The sequence below is a fragment of the Salmo trutta genome, chromosome 39 (assembly GCF_901001165.1).
Source record: "Salmo trutta chromosome 39, fSalTru1.1, whole genome shotgun sequence".
Taxonomy (NCBI): domain Eukaryota; kingdom Metazoa; phylum Chordata; class Actinopteri; order Salmoniformes; family Salmonidae; genus Salmo; species Salmo trutta.
The window spans coordinates 22,088,770-22,106,269 of record NC_042995.1 but is presented as its reverse complement, the minus strand read 5'-3'; the positions used below and the strand labels follow the sequence as shown (position 1 = coordinate 22,106,269).

The 17,500-nt window shown below is 44.5% G+C and overlaps 1 protein-coding gene across 2 annotated transcripts in view; it reads left to right on the top strand.

The window, feature by feature from the left end:
* The window catches only part of LOC115179418 (partitioning defective 3 homolog B), a 197,880-nt gene that overhangs the window by 132,742 nt on the left and 47,638 nt on the right, over positions 1-17,500 (top strand). For both annotated transcript variants that reach the window (XM_029740918.1, XM_029740919.1), the window contains 2 exons: positions 7,588-7,812; positions 10,979-11,186. In XM_029740918.1, coding sequence (XP_029596778.1) covers positions 7,588-7,812; positions 10,979-11,186 — 433 coding nt within the window. The remainder of the gene's footprint in view (positions 1-7,587; positions 7,813-10,978; positions 11,187-17,500) is intronic.

The window sequence follows — 17,500 nt, the reverse complement described above, 5'->3', positions numbered from 1 at the left end:
TCTCTTATTCTCCATATCCCAATTATCCTCCTTCCTCTCTCTTCCTCTGTTCTCACCCTCTCATGCTTCTCTCTCTTCCCTTCTCTCTGTGCTTTCCTAGTGTTATGCGATTATAGGTAACATGCTCCATCCTTTAAGCTTCCCCTACCAAATCATCCTCCTTTCCCTTCTCTCCTAGTGCCCCTATATCTCCTTCACTCTCTACCTTCTCATAGCTACCGCCTGAATAAGCCCAGCCTTTAAAGCATCCTGATTTGGGTTATTTTTCTCTCTCTCTGTGTGTGTGTGTGTGTGTGTGTGTGTGTGTGTGTGTGTGTGTGTGTGTGTGTGTGTGTGTGTGCGCGCGCCAAAGAAACACTAACGCGTAGACACATGCACCTGAGGATTACACATGTGCATGTTTGTGACATAGAAAGAGGGATAGCTCCAGTAATCCTCAGGTCCTCTGAATAGACTAGAGTGTGTGTATCAACAGCCAGAGGAGAACATGCTCATTTAGGAGAGGGGGATAAATGGATGTTTGGAGGGGGCCTCTCTCTCTCCGTCTCTCCACTGTGGTCTCTGTCTCCATCTCTCCATCCTCCTCTGGTTGTCCCCCGGCTCTTAACATCTTCCCCTGGCAGCTCTACTCATACACAGGTCTGGGAACGCTTCCAGCGCGCACACACACACACACCACATAGTAGCCCTGCGCACACACAGCTTCTAACAAATTCTGTCTCAGCTGTTTCAAGCGTTTGGTGCGTGCGTGTTGTGGTGTGTGTGCATGTTTTGCTCCACTGATGCCTGGGTTTGTTTCTGTTGGAGATGGGGGAGATCCACCCACACTGAAGCCCTGTTAGATGCGGCAAACACTGGCTAGCTTCTAGCCCGCTGGGCAACTGGCAGTGCCCATTATTTTGTTTTGTCCCCTTCTGCAATTAGACTTTGAAAACATGTAGCCTTCCCTTTCCCCTGCCAACATGGAACCCTGCTTTGTTGTAGTTTGTATCGCGCTCTCTCTACCCAGCCCCACTCTCCCTCATCTCACTGTTGTTGATTCAAGTTGAAAGTTACCATGTTGGGCTGATTTGAATTGATGGATCGCTCTGTAGCGGGAAAGGCCATCTGTCTGTGTGCTCTGCCCACACTACATGCTTTGTGGTCTATCGCAGTGTAGTAGTGCATTTATTAAACCTAGCTTTAACAAATGGTACATGTCCCATCTCTAGTCCCTGCCCCCCTCTCCCCCTCCCATCCCTCCACGTGACTAATCCACTAAAGGTGAGTCTGTAATTATGAAATGGCCTTTTAAGTCCCTGACCATTATCAGAGCCATACGTCTAACTGAGCAAATATGCAACCATAGGCTCCATCTATACATCTAAACACGATTACTGCCTTCTGCCTGCATCTGTGTCCCGCCCGGGGACGCATTGTTAGTGATTTATCAGAGTGCACTCGGGGAGCAGATAAGCTATGATTGGTTGCAACGTTAATTGGAACTAAATTGTGATTGTTCGGGACCTTAATTGGACTGTACTTTGATTGGATGGAACTTTTGAGTTAAGTTAATTATTTCACAATAGACAAAGTAGTGGCCACTTACAGTTAAAGTCGGAAGTTTACATACACCTTAGCCAAGTACATTTAAACTCAGTTTTTCCACAATTCCTGACATTTAATCCTAGTAAAAATTCCCTGTTTTAGGTCAGTTAAGATCACCACTTTATTTTAAGAATGTGAAATGTCAGAATAATAGTAGAGTGATTTATTTCAGCTTTTATTTATTTCATCACATTCCCAGTGGGTCAGAAGTTTACACTCAATTAGTATTTGGTAGCATTGTCTTTAAATTGTTCTTGACGGGCTCTGTCCCGTATGCGGGACGGACATCCAGCGAAAAATCCTATCGCCGTTAGCATAACAAAATTAAAAAACTTTTTTTTTTTCAAATATAGGACTATTTTATATCGTTTTATAGATACACCTCTCCTGAATCGAACCACGTTGTCCGATTTCAAAAAGGCTTTACAGCAAAAGCAAAACATTAGATTATGTTAGAGGAGTATATCGTCAAAGTATTCACATAGCCATTTTCCGACCAACCACATGCATCACAAATAACCAAAAAACAGCTAAATGCAGCACTAACCTTTGACAATCTTCACCAGATGACACTCCTAGGACATCATGTTACACAATACATGCATTCTTTTGTTCGATAAAGTTCATATTTATATATAAAAACAGCATTTTACATCGGCGCGTGACGTTACGTTGACTAACTATTTTCCCTCAAATGCGTCCAGTGAAACAGCACTACAATTTACTAAATTACTATTCGAAAACATTTTTAAAATGTAATATTGTCATTCTAAGATTTATAGATTAGCATCTCTTGAAAGCACCTGCTAGCAATACAGGTCAGCGCCATCTTGGAACAATCGCATATCAAATCTAGTCTTGTATACTATTGTCAATAATCCCTTACCTTTGATTATCTTCATCAGAAGGCACTTCCAGGAATCCCAGGTCCACAACAAATGTATTTTCGTTAGAAAAAGTTAATCCTTTATGTCTTCTTGTTAGCGCGTTCTGAAGGCTGCACCAAAAGTACCGACTCCTCTCTTACCAAAATGTTTTTTTTTTTTTAAAGTTCGTTCAAACATGTCAAACGTTGTATAACATAAATCTTTAGGGCCTTTTTCAACCAGAGCTCCAATAACATTCAAGGGGGACGATTGCATTGTCTTTCAAAACGTTTCGAAAGGGGAGGGTAGCCAGGGGCGCCGGCGTCATAATGGTGATGGCCCTCCCCATGTGACCACTTTCCACAGACTCTCATTCTGTCAGTTTTCACAGTAGAAGGCTCAAACCACTTTGTAAAGACTGGGGACATCTAGTGGAAGCAATAGGAAGTGCTCAATGAACCATTGCTCACGGTGTGATTTATAGGCAAAGTGATGAAGTTCAGTCCGCAATTCAGAATTCCACATCCTGTTACGATCTGTCTCGGGGTTTTGACTGCCATATGAGTTCTGTTATACTCACAGACACCTTTCAAACAGTTTTAGAAACTTTAGGGTGTTTTCTATCCACAAGTATTAATTATATGCATATCCTAGCTTCTGAGTTTGAGTAGGAGGCCGTTTAAAATGGGCACTAATCTTTTTCAAAAATCGCTGTAGCGCCCCCTATCCTAGGCGACCGTCAAGAGGTTTTAACTTGGGTCAAACGTTTCGGGTAGCTTTCCACAATCTTCCAACAATAAGTTGGGTGAATTTTGGCCCATTCCCCCTGACAGAGCTGGTGTAACTGAGTCAGGTTTGTAGGCCTCCTTGCTCGCACACGCTTTTTCAGTTTTGCCCACAAATGTTCTATGGGATTGAGGTCAGGGCTTTGTGATGGCCACTCCAATACCTTGACTTTGTTGTCCTTAAGCCATTTTGTCACAACTTTGGCGGTATGCTTGGGGTCATTGTCCATTTGGAAGACCCATTTGTGACCAAGCTTTAACCTCCTGACTGATGTCTTGAGATGTTGCATCAATATGTCCACATAATCTATAATCACATAATCTATTTTGTAAAGTGCACCAGTCCCTCCTGCAGCAAAGCACCCGCAAAACATGATACTGCCATTTTGCAACTTTGGAAGTATGCTTGGGGTCATTGTCCATTTGGAAGACCATTTGCAACCAAGCTTTAACTTCTTGACTGATGTCTTGAGATGTTGCTTCATTATATCCACATAATTTTCCTGCCTCATGATGCCATCTATTTTGTGAAATGCACCAGTCCCTCCTGCAGCAAAGCACCCCCACAACATGATGCTGCCACCCCGTGCTTCACGGTTGGGTTGGTGTTCTTGGTGTTCTTCGGCTTGCAAGCCTCCCCCTTTTTCCTCCAAACATAACGATGGTCATTATGGCAAGCAGTTCTATTTTTGTTTCATCAGACCAGAGGACATTTCTCCAAAAAGTACGATCTTTGTCCCCATGTGCAGTTGCAAACCGTAGTCTGGCTTTTTCATGGCGGTTTTGGAGCAGTGGCTTCTTCCTTGCTGAGCGGCCTTTCAGGTTATGTCAATATAGGACTCGTTTTACTGTGGATATTGATACTTTTGTACCTATTTCCTCCAGCATCTTCACAAGGTCCTTTGCTGCTGTTCTGGGATTGATTTGCACTTTTCACACCAAAGTACATTCATCTCAACGAGACAGAACGCGTCTCCTTCCTGAGCGATATGACGGCTGCGTGGTCTCATGGTGTTTACACTTGCGTACTATTATTTGTACAGATGAATATGGTACCTTCAGGCATTTGGAAATTGCTCCCAAGGGTGAACCAGACTTGTGGTCTACAATTCTTTTTCTGAGGTCTTGGCTGATTTCTTTTGATTTTCCCATGATGTCAAGCAAAGAGGCACTGAGTTTGAAGGTAGGCCTTGAAATACATCCACAGGTACACCCCCAATTGACTCAAATTATGTCAGTTAGCCTATCAGAAGCTTCTAAAGCCGTGACATAATTTTCTGGAATTTTCCAAGCTGTTTAAAGGTACAGTCAATTTAGTGTATGTAAACTCCTGACTCACTGGAATTGTGATGCAGTGAATTATAAGTGAAATAATATGTGTGTAAACAATTGTTGGAAAAAGTACTTTCATGCACAAAGTAGATGTCCTAACCGGCTTGCCAAAACTATAGTTTGTTAACAAGAAATTTGTGGAGTGGTTGAAAAACAAGTTTTAATGACTCCAACCTAAGTGTATGTAAACTTCTGACTTCAGCTGTACGTGTGCATTGCTTACTGTACCACTCTAAACCTGTTTGTTTTGTTGAATCTGCCTCTTCACTACATTGCCCTATGAACACTAAGTTATTCTGTTTTCATCTGGTACAGCTCAAATGTCAACACCCAAAGGTTGTGGTATTAAAATAGGTTTGAAGGTTTCCACCCACCCACGTTATATACCTTTTCCATTTATTGGAAAGGGGAAAATATAGGTTGTTTTACTAGTTCCCATCACAGTGAGCGTGGTTTTATAGGCTAGCCCAGAGATTGAATCCAGGGTTCTCCGAGATGGAAAGGTAAACCGATAATGTCTGTCCTCCATGATGATGAGAAGAAGAGCGAGGCTCACACACACACACACACACACACACACACACACACACACACACACACACACACACACACACACACAGACAGACAGAGGTGTCTCCATGACAACTGACCTTTTTAAATCATCCACTGCAGGGTGAGGCAGCTTAAAACGTGGCATTTCCGTCACCGGTGGCGCCCTTGCTCAGTTGAGCTGCAGAAATGCTCGCTCTAGTCAAAGAGGGGAAATGCTCGCTCTAGTCAAAGAGGGGAAATGCTCGCTCTTACAAATGCATCAATATCTCAGGTGCCACCTACTGCCGATGTTCCCTTGAGCAAGTAACTTAACCCCCAAAATTGCTTAGCCTCTCCAATCTAATGTGTGTTTGTGTATGTATATCTGGGGTTGGATAAAAGCAGAAGACAAATGTCCATCTTGCGTGGACTAATAAAGTATATCTTCTCTTCTTAGTCTCTCTATCCTAGCGCTGGGTGTGTTTCTGCTGTCGGTTTGAAACCCTGATGCTTACAGTGTGCTGCAGTATTAGAGTCGTGAAGCATTCCGGTGTGTGCGTCCATGCTTCTCTGCATCGTACACATTCTAATGTGTTTTGATTTGTATAACGTAGGTGTGTGTTGCTAGAGGTAGTTGCATAACATTACTCATATTGCTCAAAGTTGTATTCAGATGGGCACTACTGGTTTGTGTGAATCCCTTACGGAATTCCTGTCTTGCGCTGCACTGTCAGAGGATTGCACCGATCACCAATGATTGTTGACCTGACATGATGAGTGAGTGAATGAACCCACATTAAGCATCTGGTCCACAGCAGGCAGTGATGGGAGTCAAATGTTGGGTTCACACTTGAATGATTCTGCAAGAGGATGATCACCCTCCCGTCGCGTACGTTATTCATTTACATCTACCTTCACCCATTTGACATACCTACACTGGATATGGACGAAGGGAAGGCACACACACACACGGGCGCACACAACACACACAAAAATATATGCGTGCATTTGCACAAACACACACACACACACACACACACATATATATATACAGGTGGTGTTGTGCTTGCAAATGCACACAAGCGTGTACTGCACACACACTCTGAGCCCAGCGTTCACTGCTGCACTCCAGCAGCAAGCGGCTTAATTCTATCAGGCTGCTTGCCGGACAGCCACAATTACATTTGTGACACAAATCCTGCTTCTCAAATTGAGCATTTTATTCCTGAACGCATCCGCTCTCTATTTATAACCCCTTATTTCACACAAATCCCACTTCTTCCTCAAAGTCAATTTAGGACTTAAAAGCCACTGCTGCTGCAGCCCTGGCTCACTTTCCCTCCTTTCCCCTTGACTCTATCGCCCACTCTCCAAAAATCAATTTCAAGAGGAATATTCTCATGCTTTGAAGACTGAGTTGACAAAAGAGGGTCTAAAACGAGAACATTTTGAGCGTTTGCCTTCTCCAAGAACGTTTTGAAAAATAAATGTCTTGCAAATCCCTGGTGTGAGTTAGAAATAGACACTTAGAAATAGTCACTTTTTCAGTCGGTTTGAAACTATTTTCCATTCCTTTTAGCAAAATAGCGTTAGGGCCAAATGAAGGATTAGGGAACGATTTGGGACTGGCTGTGTGTTTCTCGCCACATCCCCTTTGTTTGTCTGTCTCTGCGGCCTACTTATGCATGCCATGGTCTGGTGATGGACCTCTTTGACTTACCTACAACACTAGCCATTGGACCAACCTTTCTCCTTACAGAGCTATACCATCCTGCAGGCTTTTGCTCCAACCCTAATTTAGAACACCTACTGCTCTAGCTGCTCACCAGGACCTTTTGTTGTTTGTTACAGCAGGGTTGAAGCAAAAACCTGTGTACCCAGTAGCTCCCCATGAAGAGGGTTTGGCCATGTGTTTGACATGTGCAGGAGACCTTTTCCTGCATGACCCTTTTGTTCCTTTTTCTCTTTCTTTATCCACTCCCTTCTTCGCAGCCCTCCTCTGTGTCCTCCCGCTTTAGTTTTTTCTGTTAGTTATCCTCCTCACTTCTCTCTCTGTTTCTCCGTTCTCTTCATTAACTGTGATCGTCCTCTTTTAGTCTGTCCTATTGTCTTCATAGTCCTCCTCCTCATGTCCTCTTGTTTTCTGTCTCTCTTCCTCCTAACTGTGGCCCATGCCTGTGTACTCACGGCAGTCCTTTGGCACTCCTCCACTCCTCCACTCCCCTTCATCCTCTTCCTTTGCTTCTACATGAATGCATCCTTTCCCTCCCTCTCTCTCTTGCCTCCATCTTTTACACCTGTCTCTATGCATCCTTTTTACTCTAACTCCCCATTTTAAATTGTTCATCCATTTCTCCCCAACCGCTCATCTTCTCTCTCCTTTCTTTCCTCTTCCTCTCTTTCCACTTCCCGTCCTCCTCCTCCATCCTTCTATCCATGCTGACCGGGGGCTCCCTCCCCTCCCTCCCTGTCTCTCCCCTTCTCAGAGTCCTCATCCAGGGGGAGTGACCTGGGTCCCACCTTGGGCCTATGGAAGTCCTGCTCCTTGGAGAGTCTCCAGTCAGCCGTGTCGGAGGCCCGGCAGCTGAGCCAGCAGAGCCAGGTGCCCTTCCACCGCCCCAGGCCCCACATGGTGCGGGGGAGGGGATGCAACCAGAGCTTCCGCACCGCCATCGACAAGTCCTACGATGGGCCCTCGGAGCCGGAGGACGGTAAGGGAAATCGCCATCAACGTTAATGCAACACTGAGCATGACTATGTTCCCTCAGTTCCCACAGCCCTATGTTCCCTCAGTTCCCACAGCCCTATGTTCCCTCAGTTCCCACAGCCCTGTGTTCCCTCAGTTCCCACAGCCCTGTGTTCCCTCAGTTCCCACAGCCCTATGTTCCCTCAGTTCCCACAGCCCTATGTTCCCTCAGTTCCCACAGCCCTATGTTCCCTCAGTTCCCACAGCCCTATGTTCCCTCAGTTCCCACAGCCCTATGTTCCCTCAGTTCCCACAGCCCTATGTTCCCTCAGTTCCCACAGCCCTATGTTCCCTCAGTTCCCACAGCCCTGTGTTCCCTCAGTTCCCACAGCCCTGTGTTCCCTCAGTTCCCACAGCCCTGTGTTCCCTCAGTTCCCACAGCCCTGTGTTCCCTCAGTTCCCACAGCCCTATGTTCCCTCAGTTCCCACAGCCCTATGTTCCCTCAGTTTCCACAGCCCTATGTTCCCTCAGTTCCCACAGCCCTATGTTCCCTCAGTTCCCACAGCCCTGTGTTCCCTCAGTTCCCACAGCCCTGTGTTCCCTCAGTTCCCACAGCCCTATGTTCCCTCAGTTCCCACAGCCCTATGTTCCCTCAGTTCCCACAGCCCTATGTTCCCTCAGTTCCCACAGCCCTATGTTCTAAACCAGGGTTCGAGGGGGCGGGGGACAAATACATATTCCAATTTTTTTATATTTTGTCATTTGTATTTCACTGGCCAGAACTACAATACAATGTATTCTGTAATAAAATACAAATACTTTTCTATACCATTTTTATAGCGGTTCACAATTTTGTGGCCCCAAATTTACTGCATTGGTGTCAGAAGTGTGGTAAAAGCATCTGCTAAATGACCAAAATGTCAAAAATAGACACTTGCAAAGCACACTGGGTATCATTCTAATTATCCTCATCCCCAAACAAGGCCACATCTCATTACAATACAAATTATTTGTAAAATAAGCATTTGTGCCAATTTTGATTTGAAATTGGTCAGTGGGTGACGAGGGAAAATACATAGGGCCGATTTATTCAGAAATCTCCACACATGAGTTGTATAAACTTTGGTTTATCGCTGGTATTAATAATGAGTAATTTAGCCATTGCTTAACTCGCTGACATTCGCTGCAAAACGCAGAGGTCGCAAAAGGACACACTGTTTAGCGGCTCAATGTATATGTAGTCAGCGTTTCTGGGCAGGGAACTTTTTTAATCCCACAGCTGCACATTTTTGATGCAACATCTTTCATGTGAAGCCAAAGATGTATGTGTGTGTGTGTGTGTGTGTGTGTGTGTGTGTGTGTGTGTGTGTGTGTGTGTGTGTGTGTGTGTGTGTGTGTGTGTGTGTGTGTGTGTGTGACCATCTGAGCGACCATCTGAGCATCCAAACTGAACCGTAAAGCAGAATTGCCTCTGACTTTTCCTCTGGCCTCACGGAGTGGTTGCCTCAGGCTTAGAGGGGGAACCAGTGATTCTGAATACAAGATTGGAGGCAGCACCCCCCTCTCCCACTTTCCCAAAAAGACATGTTGGTGAACCCGGCTGCAAAGTATCACTGCATGTGGGATGGGGGATGTATATGAGTGTGTGTTTGTCTGTCCGCCTGTCTACTTCATTGTGTGTATGGCATCTGTGTTGACTTTAAGGCTGTCCCGGCTAAAAAAAAATCTTGGTCGACCAAGAGTCGTCCTGTTCTTTAAATGTTGTAACTTATTTTTCCATATATAGACACACACCCAATGTGTTTGAATAAAAGCAACTACATATGCACTGAGCTTGTCTGATGCTTTAAGCACACTGTTTGGTTAAATAATTAAGACACACAAATGACTCGAAAGAGCCCGATGGTCACAATGTTAAAAAAATGACAGCGAGTGCCTGTGACTGGCACACGTTGTCTCGCTCTCCTCCCTACTGCAGCGTGAAGGCACCACACCACAGCAAGTGTTTATTGCACTGTGTTAGCCGCAACATCATTTCAGCCATTTAGTTTATTACTTGTTTCTGACTGAAAAGTTATGTTACCGAAATCCCTAATTTGTTGAGTAAAAACATTCCCTATTCCCTCAACCATTGCTCTCTTTAGTTGACACATGTAAGCATCGTAAGCATGTGGCCAATAGGGCCTGACCTATAGCCTTACATAATCACAGCAATAAATTGGTTTGAACAATCTCTGAACACAGTAACACGTGACAGCAAAATGGAGGCGGAGGACGTGAAAAAGAAACTCGAAACGGGTGAACGTTTACTGTTTGCTCAGGAGGGAAAGGGGAAGTCCGATATGTGGAAGACATTTGACTTAGTTGTGGAAACTACTGGAGAGCCAGGAAAAAGGAGGGTATAGGAGCAAGTGCTGTGTGAGTATTATGTGTGCCAAACAGTTGCTGTTAGATTACAATATTATATATTTTTCTGATCATTTGGAACGGTGTAAACAACACTAAATATGTAAGTGTACCAGAGAGTCTGCTAATTACAAAAAACTAAAAACAGTTGCATGCATTCGTGAACTGCGCTTTATTTATTGTTTAGGCTAATTATTCAAAGCTCCCTTTTTTACATTTTTAAACTAAAATGCTTGATTGCATTTCAAAGCATGAACGTCTCGTATGCTGTGTGATGGCATGAATGAATGAGTGATAAATACAATATATTGAAATATAGGCCTAAATAAGTTATGGTATTAAGACTAAACTGGATGTGCTCTTAAGCCTACAGCTCCATGGTGGTTACTATACAAAGCCTACTAATGATAACGACATTGCTTATTATTATAGTGACAGTGATGACAGCGTCAGTATCCAACGCAGGAGAAAGCGCATTTGTTATAAAATAATATTAGATTTATTAGTGTTGCACCATTATTTTTTACATAATATAACCATATACAATTTCAGTATCTTAGAGTGATGGACTGTGCCATCCCCGTGGCCTCCGCAATGGATAAGTCCACTGAGAGAGGCGCGAAACAGACGGGTGTCTTGTGCACCATGAAATATTTGTTTTTATTGCGACTGCTCAACTAAAGAAATCTTGGTCGACCATCAGCCTATTGACCAAACAATCGTCCACTCGACTAAATGCGGTCAGCCCTAGTTGACCTTTTAACCTTTGCTACCTCCCTCTCAGATGACCTGTCAGAGCAGAGCTCAGGTCGAGACACGCCCGTCAGTGGCTCATCCCGCCAGGACCAGATTGAATCAGAGGCAGGGAAGAAGAAGAAGAAGACCAAAGGGAAGAAGAAAGAGAAGAAAAGCAAAGAAAAAGTGAAGAAGAAAAGCGAGGATTCTGAGGACCAGGAGAAAAAGGCCAAGAAGAAAGGATTTGGGCTCTTAAGGTAGGCAACCATTTACAATTTTACAATTCAGTAATTTAGCAGATGCTCTTGTCCAGAGCAACTTAACAGTAGTGAGTGCATAGATTTTTGTACTGGTCCCCTGTGGGAATCAAACCCACAACCCTAGCGTTGCAAGCTCCATGATCTTCCAACTGAGCCACACAGGGCCAATGTTTCCACTCTTTACGTTTCATTATATGCATCTCTGAATTCTAGTTCCACTCTTGCCTCTTTTAGCACTCCCCTTTTCCAACTGTTCAGGTCATTCAACCACTGCTTATTCCAGTATCACTTACCCAACGTTTTCACCATCCCAATAAGCACCTAACACAAATCTCACAATTTCTTTCACTAGTACAGGACATTCCAGCCCTGTTCCTGGAGAGCTACCCTCCTGTAGGTTTTCACTGTAAACTCAGTTGTAAAATAACCTGGTTCAGGTTATCAACTAGCTAATTATTAGAATCAGGTGTGCTAGACTAGGGTTGGAGAGAGAACATACAGGAAGGTAGCTCTCCAGGAACAGGGTTGGAGAGAGAACATACAGGAAGGTAGCTCTCCAGGAATAGGGTTGGAGAGAGAACATGCAGGAAGGCAGCTCTCCAGGAACAGGGTTGGAGAGAGAACATACAGGAAGGTAGCTCTCCAGGAACAGGGTTGGAGAGAGAACATACAGGAAGGTAGCTCTCCAGGAATAGGGTTGGAGAGAGAACATGCAGGAAGGTAGCTCTCCAGGAACAGGGTTGGAGAGAGAACATACAGGAAGGTAGCTCTCCAGGAACAGGGTTGGAGAGAGAACATACAGGAAGGTAGCTCTCCAGGAATAGGGTTGGAGAGAGAACATACAGGAAGGTAGCTCTCCAGGAATAGGGTTGGAGAGAGAACATACAGGAAGGTAGCTCTCCAGGAACAGGGTTGGAGAGAGAACATACAGGAAGGTAGCTCTCCAGGAACAGGGTTGGAGAGAGAACATACAGGAAGGTAGCTCTCCAGGAACAGGGTTGGAGAGAGAACATACAGGAAGGTAGCTCTCCAGGAACAGGGTTGGAGAGAGAACATACAGGAAGGTAGCACTCCAGGAACAGGGTTGGAGAGAGAACATACAGGAAGGTAGCTCTCCAGGAACAGGGTTGGAGAGCCCTGCACTAGTTCTAAGCTAAGAATTATCTTGCTGAGATTTAGGGTAAATGTGATACTGAAAAGTAAAAAGATGGTTATCAATCTAGTCTTGTTATTACACCATAGAAGTTCAAACGTTTGTAATTCGATTACGATCAACTCGATTGCGATCAGTGTCTATCGATTTTAGGCCCTCGGATAAGAATCCAATCGTCCAGCATGTCAGTGGTAATGGTGGGGAGATGTACACAGTTAACATCTGACTTGGTAGCAGGATGGACACACACACACGCACAACCTTTTACTTGGTTGGTTTCTGGGAGGGTTGATGGTTGCAGGCGGGAGATGGAGAGGTCACAGGACAGGGCTGTTGTTATTGGACCTCTTGTCACACACGTACACAGATATGCATGCACACACACGTATGAATGCACGCACATTGGCACAGTGTGCATACAAACAATTACAGGAAAGGGCCGTTGATATCCAATTGGTAGTTACGATCTTGTCTCATTGCTGGAACTCCCCAACGGACTCGGGAGAGGCGATGGTCGAGAGTCACTGCTCGCTTAGCCCGGAAGCCAGCCACACCAATGGGTCGAAAGAAACAGTCCAACTGAAAACCTAAGTCAACTTGCAGGCGCCGGCCCGCCACAAGGAGTCGCTAGAGCACGATGAGACAAGGAAATCCCCCCCTGCCAAACCCTCCACTAACCCGGACGACGCTGGGCCAATTGTGCGTCGTCCCATGGGGCTCCCGGTCTGTAGTGGCGCCTCAGCACTGCGGTGCAGTGCTTTAGTCCTCTGCGCCACTCGGGAGGCCCTACACACACACACACACACACACACACACACACACACACACACACACACACACACACACAGAGACTTGCAAGTGTACACACACACACATCCATGCTCACACACTAACCAGACTCACACTTTCTCTCACTCTCACTTACACTCACCACACACACACTCCATCACACACTCTCTCGCTCCCCAGCTTGTTCTGAGAGGGTTCGAGACATAGCCTTGTGCGCTCTCTGACTACTCACTGGGTTGAAGGCTTTAGCCAGGACATTCTTGAACCATTTGACTGAATAAAAATTCCAAGAAACATTTACATTGCAATTGAACATCCAGCCAAGTGCAGCCCTAAGCGCAGAGTGCAGCTGGAGCAGAAGTGGAGGGCAAGACACTTAAACGCTCCCAGATTTTCCACCAAACACTCTGGCCTGATGATTGCATGTGAACTATGACTTAATTAGCTGGAATACGGCGTAGCTCAAAATCTGCATCCCAAATGGCACCCTAGTCTCTATATATGGCACTACATTTGACCAGGGCCCATAGGGCTGTGGTCAAAAGGAGTGCACTATATAGGGAACCGGGTGCCATTAGAAACACATCCAATCTAATTGTAGATCACAAATGTTGTTTTACTCTGATGGCTGTATTTCAAACTGGAAAAATGAAAGACTCTGATCGAAAGCGTGTGCAACACTAGCGGGACCAATGTATTTTGAGACTTATTTTTATGGCCGTTATTGTTTTTATGTATGTGCCGTCCATTGTGTTATTTGGACTCACCACTCAACAAGGCTATTCTGAAATCAAAATACTGACAGTGCCAATATTAACTGGATTATTGTATTTTTGTCTTTATATTGCTCTTTCTTTGTACTTAGTTTCTTTATTTCGCTCTTTCCCTCTTTTGTTCCCTTTTCCTTTATTTTATTTCATTCTTTCTCTCACTCTGAGAGGACAGCAGTATGGTCTCTGCATTCACAAAATCTAGTCGATACTTCCATCGCCGCTCCACTCCCCCCACCGCCATCCACGCACTCCTACACACTTCATATCCCCCCCATATCCCCCCTTCGATGCGAGATGACTGGTTGTCCCTTCGGTACCTACAACAGTAGAGATTGAAGTGTCCTTGCTGAGCGAACCGCCTGAGGGAGTTTCAGCATTGACAGGCCTTTTGAAGATCAGCCACATTACTCGTCAGCCACGTGAGACTGCTCACCGTGTGCATACACATACAGTACACTCTCTCATAGGCTCTTATGAAAGATGTGTACGGTATGTTCAGTACAGAGACGGGTGTGGCAGCTTTTTCAAAGTGCCGGCGGAGACTAGAAATGACTACGTATTCTCATGGGTATATGTGCAAGATGTCTACATTTACTGTATGTTGAGGTGTCTCAATGGTACTGTCAACACGAGCCTGCCTGTTTTGAGGTCCTCTTCCTGACTGTAGCCGACTGGCCGGGCCCAAATACCCGACCCGTAATTGTGTTCTTAATAGTAAGCTGATTGGGTATGCGAAAATAGGAAGTTTAATAGTATGTGACATTTATAAAGTTTGGTGTGCTTTAAATGCCAAGATGTCATACTCATTTTAGATTTTCATCTAGAACGATTTCGCTGCATGCTATTAAAGGAAATAAATCGTCTTTTCTGACCCACGTGTGTTTGACAGCAGCTGATAATGAGATGATAATCAGATTAGAGCAATTCCACAGTTAAAGATTTTTCACTTTAAAATGTATGTTAAACAAAAACCAATCATTGCAAAGTTAAACAAACCTTAACTCTACGCACAAGGACTACTTTTAACATTTTCCCCCCATAAAATATATATATATATATATATATATATATTTGAAATTACCTGAAGAACAGTGCAGATGCAACGTTTTGTAACAGAATGACAGTTTGTGCCGTCATTCTGTTACCAAACTCTGCATCTGCACTGTTCTTCATGTAAATGTGTTTTTGTAAAACGTTCAGTGGAAATTGATGAAAGTCGTTCTTGTGTATAGAGTTATATGGTTTAACTTTGCAATCAGTGGTTTTTGTTAGGCTTACATATTAAAGTAAAAAATCTGAGTCTCCGTATCATTCTGTTACCAAGGAATTGCCCATAAGGAATGAATGGCACCAGACCTCCACAATTGCGCATCAGTGGATGCATTCTCAGTATGGGTGAGCCTAGTATGTTGATATTTGTTGTACCCAACCCGTAATTGTATGTGGTATTATAAGTACACAGTATTTTGTTTTAGTAAGTAGTAGTAAAGACCAATTCCGGACATGGCCTGTGTGTGTGTGTATGTATGTATGTATGCATACATTTGTCGTTGTATTTGTGTGGCTGTTTGTATGTTGTATTTACTCGTCTGCCTGATCACAGCTCCAATAACAGGCACTTTCCTGTGACCTGTGTGTGTGCGCGTATCCTTATACATTTCTGCGTCCGGTCTTTCTTTCCCATACTGCTTCCTCTCTCTCTGTCACCCTCCCCTCCCCACCTCTTCTGCCCGTCACTCCAGCTCAGAGTGGCTGTCACTAAGGCCCTCAGTGTGACAGACAGACAGGGCACGGCCGTCCCCACTACTATTGCCAATTTGGGGACATGAAAGCCAGCACGCTGATCCGCTGTTTACAAATCCCCCTCCGCTCGCTTCCATCCTCTTTCCTCTCTTTCTCTCCCTCTTCCCGGGGACAGATTATAATCCGTCAGGAAACCAAGCCAATTTGCGGGGCCCGTTCCGGACTTAAATTCTCTAATTTCCTTCAAAAAGCCCAGTATGTGGTTGTGTTAAAGGATGGGTGCCGTAGACGGACCACACCCTTCTCAGACCTACTGTAAATCCCCCATATATGGCCTGCGTCCCGATTTGCCACCTTTCTCCCGAAGTGTACACTTGCATGGTTTCCATCATGGATTTAACAATTGTGGAAACTCCCTTCAGCCAATGCTTACACCCATCCAATGCTTTTAAATCCATGACAGAGTGTGTGCAAGTGCAGACTTTGGGTGAATTGAGACTAGTTCTTGTAAGTGGACCAGAGTGATTCTGGAGTTGTATGACGTGTTTACCTGTGTTTACGTGTTGGTGACATTAAGCTGTGACGAGCTGAAGCTGAGATGTTTTTTCTAAACCGTAATGTTGTTAGCTAAGTTTGTCATGGTTTGTCACGTCATGGTTTACCTTGTTGACGCTTTGAAGGCTGGCGGCTTTTTGTCCTCACAGGAGTTGACCTTGAAAACATGTCAGGATGTCTTGGAGATGTTTTTGTCTTTTTTTTTTTTGTGTCTGTTTGCAGGTTGTATTTACTCCCAAGTTAGTCTCACCACTCATCCTGTGGGTAAATTATTTACTATAATCTTTGAGTACTCAGGGCAGTAGTTTTCATTCTATAGTTATTTCTTTCAGATTTATGGAATGTTGATTTAAAAACCAGTCCAATGTCCACCAGCAACCACCAGCCAAAATGCCTCCTCCCTGAAAATGTTTGTCGTTCTGAGGCACGGTGCATCCTATATCTCTGGCATGGCGCAATTCTTATTTCTAACTTTCCTATGGACGTCAACGGAGGGTCGCGCTATCGAGGTGCGCAGGTCGAGAAAAACAAACGATATATATGTTTTGCCTCATGTTGGACTGCTTCCTGAAATGATTTGGTAATTTACTTGTTGCTGTGGTGACCTGTCAATCAAGCATTAGAGGGATTTTGGAAGGGAAAAAAACAGCCAAAGAAAGGAAAATCCCCATGCATATATATCAGATACTAAACCTTCAACATGACAGGCAGGCTTCTTCTTTCCTGTAGAGCGTAGCTCCCTTAGTACAACGCCATTGATCTATGTCAAGAGGTTTGGACCTCTTGGGTTAATGGCTTGGGCTTTGTCCTGACAAACAAAGGGCAATGGGTTCAAGTCCTTTTTTTTCTAATCACGGATTCAGTGCAATATATTGGCAGGTACAATGATGGATAACAAGACAAATTGCTTCAGGATAAGAATATATGGACGTCTGGATATTCCAGACATATCATTATGGCTAGACGAAATCACCGGTCAACCTCAGACGACGGATGCTCATCATCGACCAATGAAAGCAGCTCATTGAGCCATCGGGGAGTTGTCTCCTGGTCATCTGATCTCCAGCACTTCAGGTCCTTCACTTATCTGGCTGAGTTTGACGTTGTTGGCGAGTCGAGACTGACTGATCTACGAGTTCCCTTGCGTCATAAATAACTACTCAGTATTATTTGTAGATCAGTCAAAATTTACCCATGATGCATCGCGGGTTTTGATTCTGTTAATCATGGCCTATGTCTTCATGGAGGCTGATCCACCAATGAAAGAAGCTCATTAAGACCTCTTCAACCAATGTAAG